General features: G+C 45.3%; 1 protein-coding gene across 1 annotated transcript in view; it reads right to left on the minus strand.

Moving 5' to 3' along the window:
* Positions 1-17,990, minus strand: part of zgc:66433 (uncharacterized protein LOC321250 homolog) — a 213,371-nt gene that overhangs the window by 31,462 nt on the left and 163,919 nt on the right. Inside the window, exons 7-10 of the mRNA XM_034181214.1 lie at positions 2,526-2,684; positions 1,530-1,626; positions 1,237-1,453; positions 629-1,154 (exon numbers count right to left, since the gene is read on the minus strand). Coding sequence (XP_034037105.1) covers positions 629-1,154; positions 1,237-1,453; positions 1,530-1,626; positions 2,526-2,684 — 999 coding nt within the window. The remainder of the gene's footprint in view (positions 1-628; positions 1,155-1,236; positions 1,454-1,529; positions 1,627-2,525; positions 2,685-17,990) is intronic.

The following is a 17,990-nucleotide window of genomic DNA, read 5'->3' on the forward strand; positions in this document are numbered from 1 at the left end:
TCTTGAACAAATGTCTATTTGTGCATCCGAATGCACAAAAATCAAGATTTCAGTGAATAAATAAATCAACTTGATATACACACAGATAGGTTAACAGCAAACGCAAATTTGGCCCCAAGATGGCACCGTACGTCACGTGACTGACCCCCCCCGACTCATCATGTTGCTACTCTCTGTATAAAGGGACTCTAACATGCCCCATCCCAACTTTTTTGGAATGTGTTGTAGCCCCTGAAATGCATGAATCACTGTATATTAACAAAAGAAACAAAGCTGAGCACACAACACATAAAATACATATTGGGTTTAATGAAATAGGAACCAAAACCATGTAAGAATCACTGCGGTGCTTTTCTATTAGCATTTTCCATACCATCCAACTGTGACAAAACAGAGCACAGTAAGAACTTTATTGTGAAAGGATTACGCTGTTGTGACACTTGGCCAAATGTTGGAGTTAAACTTCTTTAGACACGACACTGCATCCAGTAAGTAGCAATAATCGTTCTGCAATGCGTCATGTTTCTCAACACGTACTGAAGGAATCATTGTTTAAAATCAATATATTGGCTGCATTGGAAGTTTTGTTCAGTACATGAAGTTACTTTAATGGGAACACAATATCTACCTCATGTTGACTACATTCTTCTTCCTCTAGCTCCTCTGCTTCCTCATTAAAAGCTTCATTTTCATCTTTCTCTTCATCTTCAACTTCTTCACAGGAGGAGATGCTCCTGCTCAGAGGTGAAACCTCCTCTGCTTTGGTGGTCTGACCCAAACCAGACTGAGTGGTCAGATAAGTGACAGGATCATCAATCGCAGCCTCCACTTTCACCTCCTCTCTTTCTTCTAGCTCTCCAACCTCTGTTACCATGCTTTCCTCTGTCTCCTTCACTACATTTTCATCTATCTGCAGCTCTAAGCCCAATGAGGAGGAACTGAGTGGAGTCTTTAAGGAGCTCAGTACTTCCTGTAGGAGAGAACTCTCCTCCTCCTCCTCCTCCTTGACAGCATTACTTCTGACTTTGTCTCCTCCTCCTGCTCCTCTTCCCAGTGCCAAGTCACTTTCAGTGCTGTTCATGTCTGTTCCATAGGCAACGCCTGGTGGGTCCAGCAGGTACTCTCTCTGTCCAGTAGGGGGCTCTGGCGTGCCTCTAGAAGTATAAATAAAGGGGTGAGAGTGACAGGAACCAATACAAAGAGGAGCCAGACTGTTCAGAAAGGTCATGCTCCTACCTTGGAATATCAGGAGAGGAGGCTCTGGAGCTGGGCTGGGGGGAGGACCGGGTATCCGAGGGTTCCTCATCTAAGACAAATGGAGGGGAGGAAGAGTCCAGGTCATGCGAAAGATCCTGTTCTGCTTCTGATTGATCCTCTCTGGAGTCCTCCTCCTCCTGCTTAGATTTTTGCTCTGCCACTTCCTCCTCCTCCAGTTTCAGCTCATCACTCGCATCTGACACACAGAGATGAAAATATTCTCACACAAAGTAGCAAAGTGGCAGCGTGCACAGAAGCGAGCTGACACTGACCTCCCGTCTTCTCTTCTCTCTCCTCTAAAGCATCAGGTGAGGAGGCCCTCACCATCTCTTCCACCACAGTGTCTCCATCCATTCTCATCTCCAGCCTCTACATGCACAGAAGCACCAGTACGAGGAGTAACTGTCAGTGATCAGATGGCCACATGCAGTAATTCGACCTTCGAAGGTTAAACTGTCACTGCGCCGCAGCCACACCAGCACTGATAACAGAACATTTCCAGATCAATATGAATTTGGTCAGTGTATTTGTAGAGACCCTGGAAGTGAATCGATGAACTGTTTTCATGTCCAGTTCACCTTTAGTGAAAAATACTGAGCAGACAGTGGAGACTTTGAGCTTTAATTCAAGCAGTCTAACGGATGTTTTCTGAAAAACAACATGAAGCAATTACAGCTAATTTGGCAAAAGTCACACGAGTGAAACAAGCCGAGGTGATCAGGTTGGATTATTATTATTATTTTATTTATTTTTTTTTTTATAAAATCTTTCTGTGTGAAGCTGTGACTGGCTTCCTTCACTCGTCTCCTTTACATGTTGCTCAGTTCTTGAGAACTGCCTCCCCCAGACAGATTCCCCATGCAGTATGATGCCGTTTGCATTTCTTAATGATTGATTTAAATGAAGTCCAAGACATATTCACTGACTTGGAAATGTTCATGTATCCATTTCCTCATTTGGCTAAAGGAAACTGGCTGGAAAAGTTATGATTTGTATCAGTAGTTTTCATATTTAATTTGTTCAATTACTCTTTGGTTCTGAAAATGAAGAAACTGTATCTAAAAACAGCTGGACCTCCCAAATGGATTATGGGATATTTTTGTTAAACCCCTTGAATTCAAGCTAAACATTTGCACTACAAGCACATCTTGACTGTTTTGTTTCAACTGCATTGTGATGGTGGACGGAGGCAAATTTCAAAAAGTGTTACTGTCCAGATACTTACGGACCCGTCTGTCGGTATCTGTGTCAGTGTGCGAGTGTCTTACACGGGCAGGTTTCCTCTTGTTGCAGGCCTTGTGTCTCAGACCCAGCTTGTATTTGGCAGCAGAGTTGTCCAGACAGACGACATGACTGGCTGGCTGACTGAAGTCACCTGGAACCACCACCAGGGGGCTCACTGCTCTGCTGGAGGCAGCACAGGACAGCTGGGACACACAGAGACAAGTCTCCACAGTAAGTCAACTTCAGCTTTAGACGCTTCACAAAGACTTGGTTAACAGAGGAAACACTTCTTTTCAACCAAATGTTCGAAACTGAAATCAAGTCAAGTCTGGGAGCATGCACTGGTACTGCACCATGACACCACAGAACCACCTTGGGTCCAGGATGGCAACCACTCAGACAGTCAATAGGTCCACTCCCACATCTCAAAAATAGCCATCTATGTGTCGCAGCGAGGTGAAACGTGGTCTTTGCCTTGGCCTTCTCCAACTTCTGGGGTCCTGAACAGTCACCTGTCTGCTGACTCATGCACAGAGTAACACACCACGTGGTCAAAAATGGAAACGATGATGCTCCGTCACAATGCAAGTGATACTCCTCATCTTAGTCTCTCTAACTAACCACTGCTTTGACACAAAGCCATTCCTGTGGTACCCAAGATCCCCCAAAGAGACCCAGTACCAAAGACATCCCGTCGTCACCTTAGGTCACTAGTTAACGGTTTATATGCAGTTTCAACAGGAACTGAACTTCAGTCTTGTTTGACAATATACGTCTTTTACCAATGGGCTACCTGCAGAGCAGCAAGTCTGGTGAAGGACTTATTTCTACTTCTACCTTCGGTCACTGATCAGTGTCCAAATCTCACAACCACACAAGAAGACAGGTAGCACCAGGTCCTTCAAGACTTGGACCTTTGTTCTTATGCAAAGATATCGGCATCGCCAAACACCTCTTTTCAGCGACCTCATGTCTCCATAAACTCTTCCCAGGCACCTTTTGATCTCAAAGCCCGATGAGACAACTGAATGTCTCACCAAGTTCAACACTTTCACCATACACAAATACACTTCTGATGGCTGACTCCAGGAGGCTGTTGTTCCAGGACAATTGATAAATTAAATCCAGTTAATCTAATCTGATGAAATCTTAAAATGCCAAAGTGCTAATTTTTCCACCAATGTGTCTACCATTGTTGGTCAGGAGAACTGCTGCAAACAGAGCTGGCGACACCTCAGATTTCAGGACTGTGAGGTGTCGAGGAAATCTGGACCCACATCTCCTCAATCTCAAGAGCAGGGGTACGTGCAAGATTGAAGAGATGTGGCTCCAAATTTCCTCTCCTTACTATCACACTATCAAACGTGATCTCTCAACAACCAAGCTGAGAAGTTAACAGCAAGACTGAGCCTTGAATCAGACTTTAAATGATGCAGTTTCATCTGCCTAACAGAGACATGGTTAACCAGAAACACCTGGCCGGTATACGACACTAAGGGCTGAGAGCAATGTGCCCGTCAAGGAAATCCATCAACAGAGGGCTCTGTATATTTATGGGCAACAAATGAGCCAAGCCGATGCATATTCAGGAACAAATCAGCACCCCAGATTATGAAATCCTGACAGTGTCATTTCAGCCTGTCTATCTACCACAGAAGTTTGGACAAATCACAATTATCCCGGCATATGTACCTGGACCAAAACATCGAGAGACTGCAGACAGAATAGCTGAAAGCTCTAATACTGCACTCTGGGACTTTAACAGATGTGATCTAGCCCATAATCTTTCTTCACTTTATCAGTACACTGCCGATGAGACACATACAGGATGCTTATAGAACAGTGTGTTGTGTGGCACTGGGGAAGTTGGATACTGTGCAAAAGCATAGAGAGGGTCGTAGGAGAGCATTTTTCAACATCTGTTACTAAATGCCTTGACCCACTCCAGCTTGCATACCAGAAGAACCAGGTACTGATGAAGCAACACTGACACAGTAAACACCTGCGGCAGAGTTATGCTAGATTGCCATTTGTTCATTTTACAGCAGTTTATAACTGTATGCAGAAACATATCTTGATCAAAAGACTGTGATATTAGCAACACTTTTTCATACAGTGGTTCAAGGAGTTCCTTACAGACCACACTGACAGAGACTGAGGTGCAGTGGTGTTGTCTCTGACACTGTTATCTTCAGTACATGAGCACCTCAAGGACATGTGCTTCCACCTGTTTTGTTTTCTTTATACACAAATGGAATGCAGCACAACAAGGTGCTAAAGTGTGTGGCAGCCAACCTTGAGGCCATCAATATCCTACCGTCCCAACATCCGTCAAGTTCACATAGTTTTCATCTGCTGCAGGAAAGTTGGAAAGCTGAACTGCATCCAGTTGAGGTATGCTGCAGAGGTGTCATTGCCAGCTCCACCACAAGACTCCTGAGGGAAGTGGGGATCAGAGGGCAGGCCCAGAGGAATGCGGTCAGAGCTCTAGTCAACATAGCAGAAAGGAGCGGTCATTGGCTGTGGCTGAAGTGGAAGGATCCAGTCTGGGCCCCTAGGTGACCATGGAGGAGAAAACCTTCTGACACACATCCAGGGCTGATCAGCCTGCGGTGGGCCTGCCTCGACGGAGGGCGTCTTATGATAAAAGGCCGAAACGCCTGATGATGTTGAGGAACACAACTGATAAATGGTAAATGGACTGCATTTATATAGCGCTTTTCCATCTGCATCAGACGCTCAAGGCGCTTTACAATTGTGCCTCATATTCACCCATTCACACAGTCACACTCACACACTGATGTCAGGGTCCTGCCATGCAAGGCGCTGACTACATACTGGGAGCAGCTCTGGGATTACGGACCTTGCCCAAGGGCCCTGATTTTCCAATCAGGCTGGGGTTTGAACCAAGGATCCTCTGGTCTGAAGCCCAACCAGCTGTGGTTCAAACTGATTATGTGTCAGATGGTGGGCCACACTCTGGTGGTCATAGCAAAGAATAACTACTTGTGTTTTGGCAAGAAGACTGCTGAAACTTCATGGATTATTTGGTGCTACATAAATCAAAATTATAACACCAAGTTTGAGCGAATGAATCACTTTTCCATTTGCATAAATATGCTGATGACATGGTGCTGGTTGGTCTTATGCAGTCAGGAAATACAGCCAATCACTTTCACTGTATTCAGGAGCTTAGCAAGTGGTGTCACAACGGTGTCCTATTTCATAAAGAAAAGCAGACTAAAGAACCAGTTACTGCGATCCATCATAACGTCTGTCAGGATTTACTACCTGTTATAATTCATGATCAGCCTGTCAAAGTAGAATAGGTTAAATATTTAGAAACTGCACTTTAAGTTTTATTTGCTAAAACAGAAAACTGATAAGCTCATTTTAAAGTGTGTTCACAGATGTCTGGTTCAGACTCTCCTAAGTTTTATATGTGCACTTGGTACAGAAATCAAAGGATGGAAACAGACTGTGCAGAACTGCAAACGTGGCCAGTAAAATTATTGGGAAAGAGCTGAGACAATTGTGAGTCACATAGAAAACACTGGTGAGACAAAAGGCACAACAAAATGTGTCTGATTCCTTTTCAAATCATTTATAACTCGCTGATTACCTGCCCCAGTGCGGGTGTGACTCAGAGACTGACATGAAAACTTCATCTGCACCAACAAACCTGTATTCCAGTTAGGGTGCAACTAAAGCTGCCTCAAGAACAGAGACGATTATGCTGCTGTTACACGCAAAAATGAAGAGGCAAAAAGTTCCAAAGGAAAAGAAGAGAATAGAAAAGTATGACACCAACCTTTTAGCACACTTGCCAATGATGATGCAGCACAAAAGTGCCTCTCCCATTAACTACTACTACTACTACTGGTACTAAACTGCTTATATCAACAGTCCTGTGTCACTCCCTGTATGTCAAAGTATATGTGTGCATCAATTCTGAGGTGCTGTTTAGACAGGAGAGGGACGGGGACACACACACACACACCTCTTAGTATGTAGATTCTGCCTTCAGGAAGATGCTATAAAGCTGCTATAGCAACCAAGAACGTCCATAAAAAGTGGCTCATGCAGAGTTCAACAACACTGCTGAACACACGACAGTCCACACATATGGGAACCATATTTGTTCTGCTGTCTGTATTGTGTATACGTGTTTAGTATTGTAGTTACTGTGTGTTTATTGCCTTCTTTTTTATGACCTTTATGACCTTTATTTTTATGACCTTTGGCAACAACTCATGAAGTTGAAGACACATTTCCAGTTGTGGATAATCATTATTTTTCTGTCAGTACTGACCCCAAATTTTAGAAACTAAATAGTTCAACACAATGAAAGCAACAATGTGTAATTATGATAAAAGGTGAATTTTCATTGTTGGAAGTAAAACAGGTGATAAGAAACCCAGAGCAAGCAGAGAGTCCAGCTGTATGAATATCAGGAGAAGCGTGTTCCTCGACCATCACTCCCTCGCTGATGCTCACTGTGTCCTAATTCAGGGGCTGCATCCTTTAAAGGCTGCATTTATTGTGTCACAGTTGTGCGGCTAGGCTGTCCGGTTTTGAAGGCTCTTTTGAATGCGGCTGATGAATGCAACCTTCTTCATGAAACCAATGCCCCAAACAATTCCAAGCATTTTTTTGGTTTGTTTGTTTGTTTTTTAAGACAAAATGGTTGGTAAATTAAAAACAAGCAAACAAACAAAAAAGTACAATTCCATATGAACAATTATAAATAAGTAAAGTATAAATAAGAATTAAAAATAATTACTAAACCACAGGTTAGACCGACTATGCTGGCTTCTTATGTGCTGTTATCAAAGTTGTTAGGCAATGGGCGTAGTGTTGGAACATGCTAATGAGGCCATGGCAAAATGCTCCGTGGGTCAGAAGACTCATTTCTTTGAACAATGCAGCCTTAACAGGATCCAGCCCCTGAATTGAGACACAGCTGCTGCACTCTAAAACATCGCAGCACGTTCAGTTATGTCCACTTGCTACCTCTCTGTAACACAAAGACCTCTTACAAGGTTTGGATGTTGAACTCAAGTTGAGTTGAGATGTAAAGTTGAGTTCAACATCCAAACCTTGTAAGAGGTCTTTGTGTTACAGAGAGGTAGCAAGTGGACATAACTGAAGGTGCTGCGATGTTTTAGAGTGTATTTCATTTTGACATAGTTTAGCTTGTAAAATCCAAATACTCTCCAGTCTCACAGGGAACACTTTCTGACTGATGAGGGCAGCTCACAATAACTGCAAACATACACTCGGTAGTCACATGAAAGTCTTTCTGCTGCCTTCACTGGCCGCAACATTCTGAGAAAATATTCTTCATGAAACTACGCAACACTGGAGAGGTGGGAGAGAGAGCAGTTGATTTAGAAGGTATAAAAACACTCTGTCAGGTGTGATGTCAGAATTAAAAAGCTCAAATCCATCCAGTTTGGGACTCCGACGAGGGCGGTCGCATCTCACTTACCCCATCCCAGCCACCGCTCACGCCACCACTTCCCCCTCCGGGGACTGCGCGGTTTTTAAGCTGTGGCAGGTCCCCATTTCTCCCAAGCTAGCGGCGGCGCGACTCCAGTTGCAGCGGCCTTCACCCACTTTACCTCAATTTGGATGACAGACTGCTTCAAGTTTACTGCACATAAACATTGTCAAATGTATATGTGTTGTCTTTAATTCTGATGTGTGCCATTATGACGGTAAACAAGTAATAATTGTGGATTAATTGCTGTATCTTGTCTGAGGTAATTGGAGTGTAAAAGTAATTGACTTTTTGAGATCAATAAAGTTGTCTGAAGTCAAATGGAGGTGGCTAACTGGTGGTGTGTCAGCATGCTGAACACTCGTACGTATCTCTAAATATCAGAGACTTGCCAACTAAACAAAGTCACTTTGTGGTGGTGTGACGTCCTCTTTGATGGGACACACTACATATTCTTGTCAATGTCAATAATGATGAAGGACCAACACAACACAAAGGTGTAGTCCTTTTTTGATTCCTTGTTGCGTCTATGATTCTTGCATCTGTCATTTTAAACTGTACAAAGCACTTTGACAACATGACTGGACATTATTAAAAAAAACACTGCATACATCATCTATAGTGTGTATTCTATAATAAGCCGACCACTGTAAGACTGAAAGGCTCCGCTAATGTTTGAACATGAATTGTTTGACTCAATATTTAAAGTAGGGAACCACTGCACCTGAGTACAAAACTCTTGGCTCATCTTGGCAGGAAATACGGATGCATCCTGTATAGCCAGCGCTCAGGCTTAGCATCCATCCCTTCTTCTTCTTCTTCTTCCACTTCATCTGCCTGATAGGCAGTCACACCACAATATTCTTAGTTGTAGCACGTTTTAGAGGCACAAACAGTGGTCCTCAGAAAGTCAAAAAAATTACCACATGGCCTCAACACAGTCATTCGAATGGTATCCAGGCATCGTCTGAAAAGACCTATTAGCAAAATTATACAGTCATTGCCTGGTTACTATCTGAGAAAGTTTTAGAAGCTTCCAAAATATCATGAACTTGAAGTCTTCACGGAGAGAGAAATGACATGTTCTAAATGTATTGGCTTATAGACTGACTAGTTATGACAATGTTATCAAAGTTACCACAATCTGGAATTTTCCTCCTTTTTTGGTCCAATATAATACTGTAGCTTCACACTACATCTACAGTGTGAAGCATCCGGGATGAAGATCAGCACCTCCAAATCGGAGGCCATGGTTCTGAACCGGAAAAAATGTGTTATGTGTCGACGCGGATTGAGGAGCGAACCTGCGTCAGACAGAACCCAGCGCTAAAAATAACCAGAAAGCGGTTCCAACAACAAAAACAATTTATTTTTCACCTGTGCCTAAATAAAATGTACAAAACCAAAACCAACGTCCTTCTGGAGGAGTGACTGCTGGCACGCTCTCCAGCGCCCGCAAGGAGAGAAGTCCGGCGCTCCTGGACCCACTACCACCAGACAAACACCCCCCAGGTGGACACGACAAACTGACTCTCTGTGAAGCAAAGAAGATGTGAGGTAAGTCAGCAGTTACAACATCTTTCAAAAGACACACGCTATCAGCAACACATTCAGGTCTGTACTTTTTATCTTTATGCAAATGAGCAGCTTCTCACAACAAGTGGAGGATCACTTATCCTGCACGCCACAGCAGTGAGAAGCAAGCTGCACAATTCTCATCACAATTCAAGTATACTATGTAACAAAACACCAAGTTACTATCAACAATTAGTCAAACACTTAATCACCTTTAATGTGTGCTGACAGCATGTGTCCCTCACCCTTCCTTGCTTCACGGGCTCGATGTGTCAAACGCAGGTGCGGTCCTCAGCGTCTCACAAACTATCTGCTTCAGCTGAAAGTCTTTAAGGTTGCATGTGAGCACCAGTCACAGGTGCTTCACATGATGTTGATGAGGGTGAGGATTCTTCAGCCAGCACCTTCTCCACAGACAAATCAGTTTCCATGCCACCTGAGGAGCAAAGAAAAGAACACCAAAACATCCAGCCACACCCCCCAACACACAACAGTACCCCCCCATCAACGGGAAGCCTCCCGGCGACCGAACAGATCAGGCCCGAGAACAGCACCTCCCTCCGGGGTCCACGTCAGGAAGTAGACAGCACCACGCTCCCAAGGTCCACCACAGACAGCAGGACAGGCACCGCAGCTGGAAGGCCGGCTGGAATCAACAAAAGCCCCAAAACATACCCCAATACACTCCAACACACAGAAAAAAACATAAAACCCACCCAAAACCTCCCCAGGGGACCGTCCCATCAAACCCCGGGAAGAAAAGAAAAACTCCAACAGGCCAAAACCCAACACAGCCCCACAAACACAATACAAACAGAAATGCATAAAAGAAAAATAACAAACAACCCCCCCAGAATGACCTGCAGAGTCCAACCCCCCCCCCAGAAGGCCTTCATCGCCAGTTCCAGGAGGAACAGCCAGAACCATGATCCCACACAGGTCCCCAGGTGTACATGGAGCAAAACGGCGCCCCCCAGGGGACCGTACCATCAACCCCAGGAGGTACCCTCCCCACAACCCCGGAACCCCAGACCCGGTCACACTTGGCCAGTTGGCCCCAAGCCAATTCCCCCCCAGAGGACCATCCCATCAACCCTGGAGGTGGAACCCGGAAGGAAACAGAACAAAATCAAACATCAACCCCCGGAGGACTACCAAAAACAACCCCAGGGGGATATAAAACGACTGTAAACCCTGTTACCCTCCCCGGCACCTCGAAAGACCCCAGGTCCCTCCCAGAGCCTTCGGCGGCTCAATTTTGGCGAACGGCTCAAAATATCAAGCCGGAGAAGGGAACAGGAAAAAAAACTAACCCAGCTCCAACCCCAAGGCGCAGCAGAAAACCGGAAATACGTCCGGTGCCCCAACTCGACCATACCCCAGCCTCTCGGGAGGGGTGGAACTACCGAAATGGCGAACGGCAACAGATCGGCCCACCCCTCCGACTGAGGTAAGTCTCCGCTGCACCACACCCCGGCAACACCAATGACGAACGGTACAAAGGCTCACCAAGGCTGGAGTGGAACCGGGCCCTAACCAAACCAAAAAAAACGCCTCTAACACCCCCCCCCCTAGGTGCAGAGGTCTTCTGAGAATGCTCAGCGTGACCAACCTGCACCACCCCACCACCCACAAGACAAACGGTCTTGGGGCAAGTGAGGTTGGGGTTAGGGATGTAGAGAAATAAAAAACAACAAAATAAAACGACCCAACAACCCAAACAGAAAATACCTAAAAACACATAAAAAATTAATAATGACGTGAGCTCAGGCGGACTTCCAACCGCCTAACAGTCACTCCACCAGATACGCCTCTGACTCCCCATACACTTATAACCCCTATTTAAGGAAAAAACATTTACCCGTGCTAGATTTTTTTAAAATTTTTTTTATGTGTGTTATGTTGCCTGTCCCGGAACACTTGGAGACACGTCACCATTATTTCTCTTGACGTTTACATGTCGGGGCAATACAGTAATCTCTGCTCGTCCGAGCTGCATGGGCTCGTCAACAGGAGGAGCCAGAGGTCCCGTCGGAGGAGCCTCAGTGGGGCAAAGAAGAGGCGGCCCAGATCTGTGTCGGGGAAAGCCCCGAGACGAAAAAACCCGCTCTGATGGGCGTCCTCTCTTGCGTCCACGCTCCTTCATCCGATCATCTAGACGAATCACCAACGATATTAGCTCATCTAATTCGTTTGGCTCGTCACGGACTACCAGCTCGTCTTTCAATGACTCACCCAACCCATCTACAAATACGCCTCGTAAAACTGCGGCATTCCAACCTGTGGGTGACGGAGTTATCGGCACCGGTATCGATAGTGCCGCAGCTGGAGCAGCAGGAAGCAGAACGGCTTGCGCTGCAAGCTCCGTAACACGGGCGTCTGTTTGTTTAATTTGGTTCGCGAGATGCTGTAATTGCTCCCGTATGTTCTCCAAGTGTTCTTGAACTTTTTCGACAAAAGGAACCGCTTCTGCCGCTGGGTCCATTATGGAATGGCCGGGAACTACTGTTATGTGTCGACGCGGATTGAGGAGCGAACCTGCGTCAGACAGAACCCAGCGCTAAAAATAACCAGAAAGCGGTTCCAACAACAAAAACAATTTATTTTTCACCTGTGCCTAAATAAAATGTACAAAACCAAAACCAACGTCCTTCTGGCGGAGTGACTGCTGGCACGCTCTCCAGCGCCCGCAAGGAGAGAAGTCCGGCGCTCCTGGACCCACTACCACCAGACAAACACCCCCCAGGTGGACACGACAAACTGACTCTCTGTGAAGCAAAGAAGATGTGAGGTAAGTCAGCAGTTACAACAATATCTTTCAAAAGACACACGCTATCAGCAACACATTCAGGTCTGTACTTTTTATCTTTATGCAAATGAGCAGCTTCTCACAACAAGTGGAGGATCACTTATCCTGCACGCCACAGCAGTGAGAAGCAAGCTGCACAATTCTCATCACAATTCAAGTATACTATGTAACAAAACACCAAGTTACTATCAACAATTAGTCAAATACTTAATTACCTTTAATGTGTGCTGACAGCATGTGTCCTCACCCTTCCTTGCTTCACGGGCTCGATGTGTCAAACCCAGGTGCGGTCCTCAGCGTCTCACAAACGAACATTACAAGGTCGAGTTCCCGGCAGTTCTGCTTGAATCACACATGCCTTAAAAGCAGAACGCCATCCAATTATCTGCTTCAGCTGAAAGTCTTTAAGGTTGCATGTGAGCACCAGTCACAGGTGCTTCACATGATGTTGATGAGGGTGAGGATTCTTCAGCCAGCACCTTCTCCACAGACAAATCAGTTTCCATGCCACCTGAGGAGCAAAGAAAAGAAAAGAACACCAAAACATCCAGCCACACCCCCCAACACACAACAAAATGTACTTTGCCCTCTTCATGTTGGTGGAGTGTCCTTGCCTAAGGTGGAGGAGTTTAAGTATCTCGGCGTCTTGTTCATGAGCGAGTGACGGATGGAGCATGAGATCGACAGACAGATCGGTGCAGCATCTGCAGTGATGTGGTCGCTGTATTGGACCATCGTGGTGAAGATAGAGCTGAGTAGGGGGGCAAAGCTCTCAATTTACCGATCGATCTACGTTCTGATACTCACCTATGTTCATGAGATTTGACTCAAGACCGAAAGAACAAGACTGAGTACAAGCGGCCGAGATGAGTTTCCTCCGCAGGGTGGCTGGGCGCTCCCTTAGAGATAGGGTGAGGAGCTCGGTCACTCAGGAGGAGCTCGGAGTCGAGCTGAAAGGAGCCAGCTGAGGTGGCTCGGGCATCTTTTCCGGATGCCCCCTGGATGCCTCGCTGCAGAGGTGTTCCGGGCACGTCCCATCGGGAAGACCCAGGACACACTGGAGGGACTACGTCTCTCGGCTAGCTTGGGAACACCTCGGGGTTTGCCTGGAGGAGCTGGGAGGTGTATGTGCATTGGGAGGTCTGAGCGGCTTTGCTTGGGCTGCTGCCCCCGCAACCTGACCTAGGATAAGCAGAAGAAAATGGATGGATGGACGGATGGATAATATTGCAGCTCTTAGTTTTAATAAGAACAGACTGGATTCTCCATATTTGCTGTGGATTGTCCAAGGTCTGTGTCTTTCTGTTAGTCATCTTTGTGATCTGCTCCTTGTCTGCGTCCCTGTGTTAGTTGTCTTTGTTTCAGTCCTGTGTCCATGTCTGTCAATCGTGTGGTTTCCCTGTTTGTTGGTTTTCTTACTTGGTTATTTTGTGGTTCTACTGACAGTTTGATCATTGTTATTATTATGATATGTTTTAGTTTCTACACCCCCCCGGTGTTCTTTTGAGGTTTGTGCCCTTTGTGTGTGACAGTTTCTGTGTGTGTTTGTCGTTGTGTCTTGTTTCCCAGTCCCCCCTACACCTATGCACTCCACACCTGTAGCTTGTCTGTTCATCTGCATCACATTAAATACTGCACCGTTCTGCTTTTTCCGTTACAGGATGATTCTTTGTCACCTCCCGTGTGTAACTCTTTGTAGGTATTGATTGTCCTTTATACCTCTTTACGCCTCCGTGAGTTTGCTATTGTATGACATCTCTGTGTTCGTTGCCCTGTGTCTAACCCAGTCCTTTTGATACCTTCCTTTGCCTGTGTTTTTGGATTGAGTTTTACGTTTACTCCTGTTGTGCACTACTGGACTCCCTCTGTTTTTTGGACTTGACTCCCTTGGCTTCACCTTACATCCTGTGTGGTCACTGCCTGCATCTCTTGGGTTCAATCCGAAACTGCCTTCACATCAGTCTCTAACAATATTACTGATACACAACATTTAGATGGTCTGTTGAGCAATGAGAACAGTTTTCTTTGTAGCCACATGCTGAGGCTTGCATTAATTTCACAACATCACGTGAAAGATGCCAAACAAGGCCTCACTGGCTGTGAAATTGGTGCTTCTTTACTTTGTGTACGAGTTCATTTATTCCTGAGCATTTTGGACCACTTATTTCATGATGGAATTATGCATGAAAAATTTTGTCCCAGTCAGACAGCATCCCTAAAACTTAAATGTTATTGTGGTTTATTGAAAAAGCACCACATTCACCCATGTAACATCATAGAGCAGACCTGCAGCACCACACATTAACACAGCAGTACAGAATTTGCTTTAGAGTATGTGTCCTACAGCATGTAGGTCCAGAGGCCCACTTGTGCTGGTGCTTATTCCCGGATTCTGTCCCCGGCAGGAAATCCAGTCAGACACAGGTTACCTCCCCAGCCAAGGCTGGCACCCATCTACAGCTGTGTGGCCTGAGACAATACAGAGGTGTCTGTGTCCAAGGACACACACAGGATGTGTGACCGGGAACTGAATCCAGGCCTATATCTTTGTAGTTCAACTTTTTATCCAACTGAACTACCTGTTATAAAGCACATATCAGCAGACTTTACAGCAGACATCCATATACTCTGTATGATTTCCTTAATTGAATTAATCCCCAGTTCCACGTTCGGTGGAAATTCTTAGCACTCTAATTTGTACACAACATGACATCAAGTATGATATTACACTATGTGAGAGTATTGTATATATATATATATATATCAAATCAATTTTATTTATATAGCGCCAAATCACAACAAACAGTTGCCCCAAGGCGCTTTATATTGTAAGGCAAAGCCATACAATAATTACAGAAAAACCCCAACGGTCAAAACGACCCCCTGTGAGCAAGCACTAGGCGACAGTGGGAAGGAAAAACTCCCTTTTAACAGGAAGAAACCTCCAGCAGAACCAGGCTCAGGGAGGGGCAGTCTTCTGCTGGGACTGGTTGGGGCTGAGGGAGAGAACCAGGAAAAAGACATGCTGTGGAGGGGAGCAGAGATCAATCACTAATGATTAAATGCAGAGTGGTGCATACAGAGCAAAAAGAGAAAGAAACACTCAGTGCATCATGGGAACCCCCCAGCAGTCTAAGTCTATAGCAGCATAACTAAGGGATGGTTCAGGGTCACCTGATCCAGCCCTAACTATAAGCTTTAGCAAAAAGGAAAGTTTTAAGCCTAATCTTAAAAGTAGAGAGGGTGTCTGTCTCCCTGATCTGAATTGGGAGCTGGTTCCACAGGATATACAAGGTCTATTAGATAAGAAACCGACACTTTTATCTTTTTTTTTAACTATATGGATTTGAATGACGTGTGATTCCACCAATCATGCTTGAACCCTCATGCGCATGCGTGAGTTTTTTCACGCGTGTCGGTGACGTCATTTCCCTGTGGGCAGGCCTTGAGTGAGATGTGGTCCCGCCCTCTTGGCTGAATTCCTTTGTTTCACACGCTGCTCGAGACGGCGCGCGTTGCTTTATCAAAATTTTTTCTGGACCTGTGAGGAATATCTGAGTGGACATTAAGCTGGTTTTCGGTGAAAAGTTTAACGGCTGATGAGAGATTATGGGGTGTTTCTGTCGCTGTAAGGACTTCCCATGGAGCGGGACGTCGCGCAGCGCTTCCAGGCGCTGTTGTCGGCCTGTTTCGAGCTGAAAACATCCTAATTTAAGGCTTAATTCACCCAGGACGTCGTGAGAGAACAGAGAAGATTCAGAAGAGGCCGGCATGAGGACTTTATGCGGACATTCCAGTGTTTAAGGACATTTTGTAATGAAAGACGTGTGTGCAAATTCGCCGAGTCGTTTCCGTGACGACTCGGCGAATCTGTGTGCGCCGCGACAGGAAAAACACCTCCGTGTTGAAAAACAATTGTAAAATTCAGGCGGCTTTTGATGGCTTTCAACAAGTGAGTAACTAAGAAATTGTTTAACAGCTTGGGCATGTTCCAACTTGCCCGTTAAGGTTTCCAACGGAGGTGTTTTTCCTGTTGCGACCCCCCGCGGTCGGGTCCGGCCCGACATGCGACTCTGCCCGCACGTTCTTTCATTACAAAATGTCCGTTAACAATGGAATGTCCGAATAAACTCCTCATGCCGACTTCTTTTCAAAGTTCTCTGACGACTTCCTGGGTCAACAGAGCCTGAAATGTGGAAGTTTTCAACTTGAAACGGCGAGACGCTGCCGCCTCAAAGCGCAGATCGCCGTCAGGTGCCATGGACCGTCCTTACAGCGACACTACCAGACCAAAATCTCTCACCAGCCGTTAAAATTTTTACCGAAAGAATTTATCGAATGGTGTCCACTCAGTTGTGCCTTACAGTTTTTGAAAAAATTTTGATCAAACAAAGCAGCAGTCTCTGAGCCATTCATAAACAATGAAAAAACGACAAGAGGGTGGGCGACTCCTCACTCAAAGACTGCCCACAGGCGAATGACGTAACCGACAGGCGTGAAAAAACTCTCACATCAATCAATCAATCAATTTTTTTTTTATATAGCGCCAAATCACAACAAACAGTTGCCCCAAGGCGCTTTATATTGTAAGGCAAGGCCATACAATAATGATGTAAAACCCCAACGGTCAAAACGACCCCCTGTGAGCAAGCACTTGGCTACAGTGGGAAGGAAAAACTCCCTTTTAACAGGAAGAAACCTCCAGCAGAACCAGGCTCAGGGAGGGGCAGTCTTCTGCTGGGACTGGTTGGGGCTGAGGGAGAGAACCAGGAAAAAGACATGCTGTGGAGGGGAGCAGAGATCGATCACTAATGATTAAATGCAGAGTGGTGCATACAGAGCAAAAAGAGAAAGAAACAGTGCATCATGGGAACCCCCCAGCAGTCTACGTCTATAGCAGCATAACTAAGGGATGGTTCAGGGTCACCTGATCCAGCCCTAACTATAAGCTTTAGCAAAAAGGAAAGTTTTAAGCCTAATCTTAAAAGTAGAGAGGGTGTCTGTCTCCCTGATCTGAATTGGGAGCTGGTTCCACAGGAGAGGAGCCTGAAAGCTGAAGGCTCTGCCTCCCATTCTACTCTTACAAACCCTAGGAACTACAAGTAAGCCTGCAGTCTGAGAGCGAAGTGCTCTATTGGGGTGATATGGTACTACGAGGTCCCTAAGATAAGATGGGACCTGATTATTCAAAACCTTATAAGTAAGAAGAAGAATTTTAAATTCTATTCTAGAATTAACAGGAAGCCAATGAAGAGAGGCCAATATGGGTGAGATATGCTCTCTCCTTCTAGTCCCCGTCAGCACTCTAGCTGCAGCATTTTGAATTAACTGAAGGCTTTTTAGGGAACTTTTAGGACAACCTGATAATAATGAATTACAATAGTCCAGCCTAGAGGAAATAAATGCATGAATTAGTTTTTCAGCATCACTCTGAGACAAGACCTTTCTGATTTTAGAGATATTGCGTAAATGCAAAAAGCAGTCCTACATATTTGTTTAATATGCGCTTTGAATGACATATCCTGATCAAAAATGACTCCAAGATTTCTCACAGTATTACTAGAGGTCAGGGTAATGCCATCCAGAGTAAGGATCTGGTTAGACACCATGTTTCTAAGATTT

Source organism: Thalassophryne amazonica, chromosome 11, assembly GCF_902500255.1.
Source record: "Thalassophryne amazonica chromosome 11, fThaAma1.1, whole genome shotgun sequence".
In the NCBI taxonomy this organism is placed as follows: domain Eukaryota; kingdom Metazoa; phylum Chordata; class Actinopteri; order Batrachoidiformes; family Batrachoididae; genus Thalassophryne; species Thalassophryne amazonica.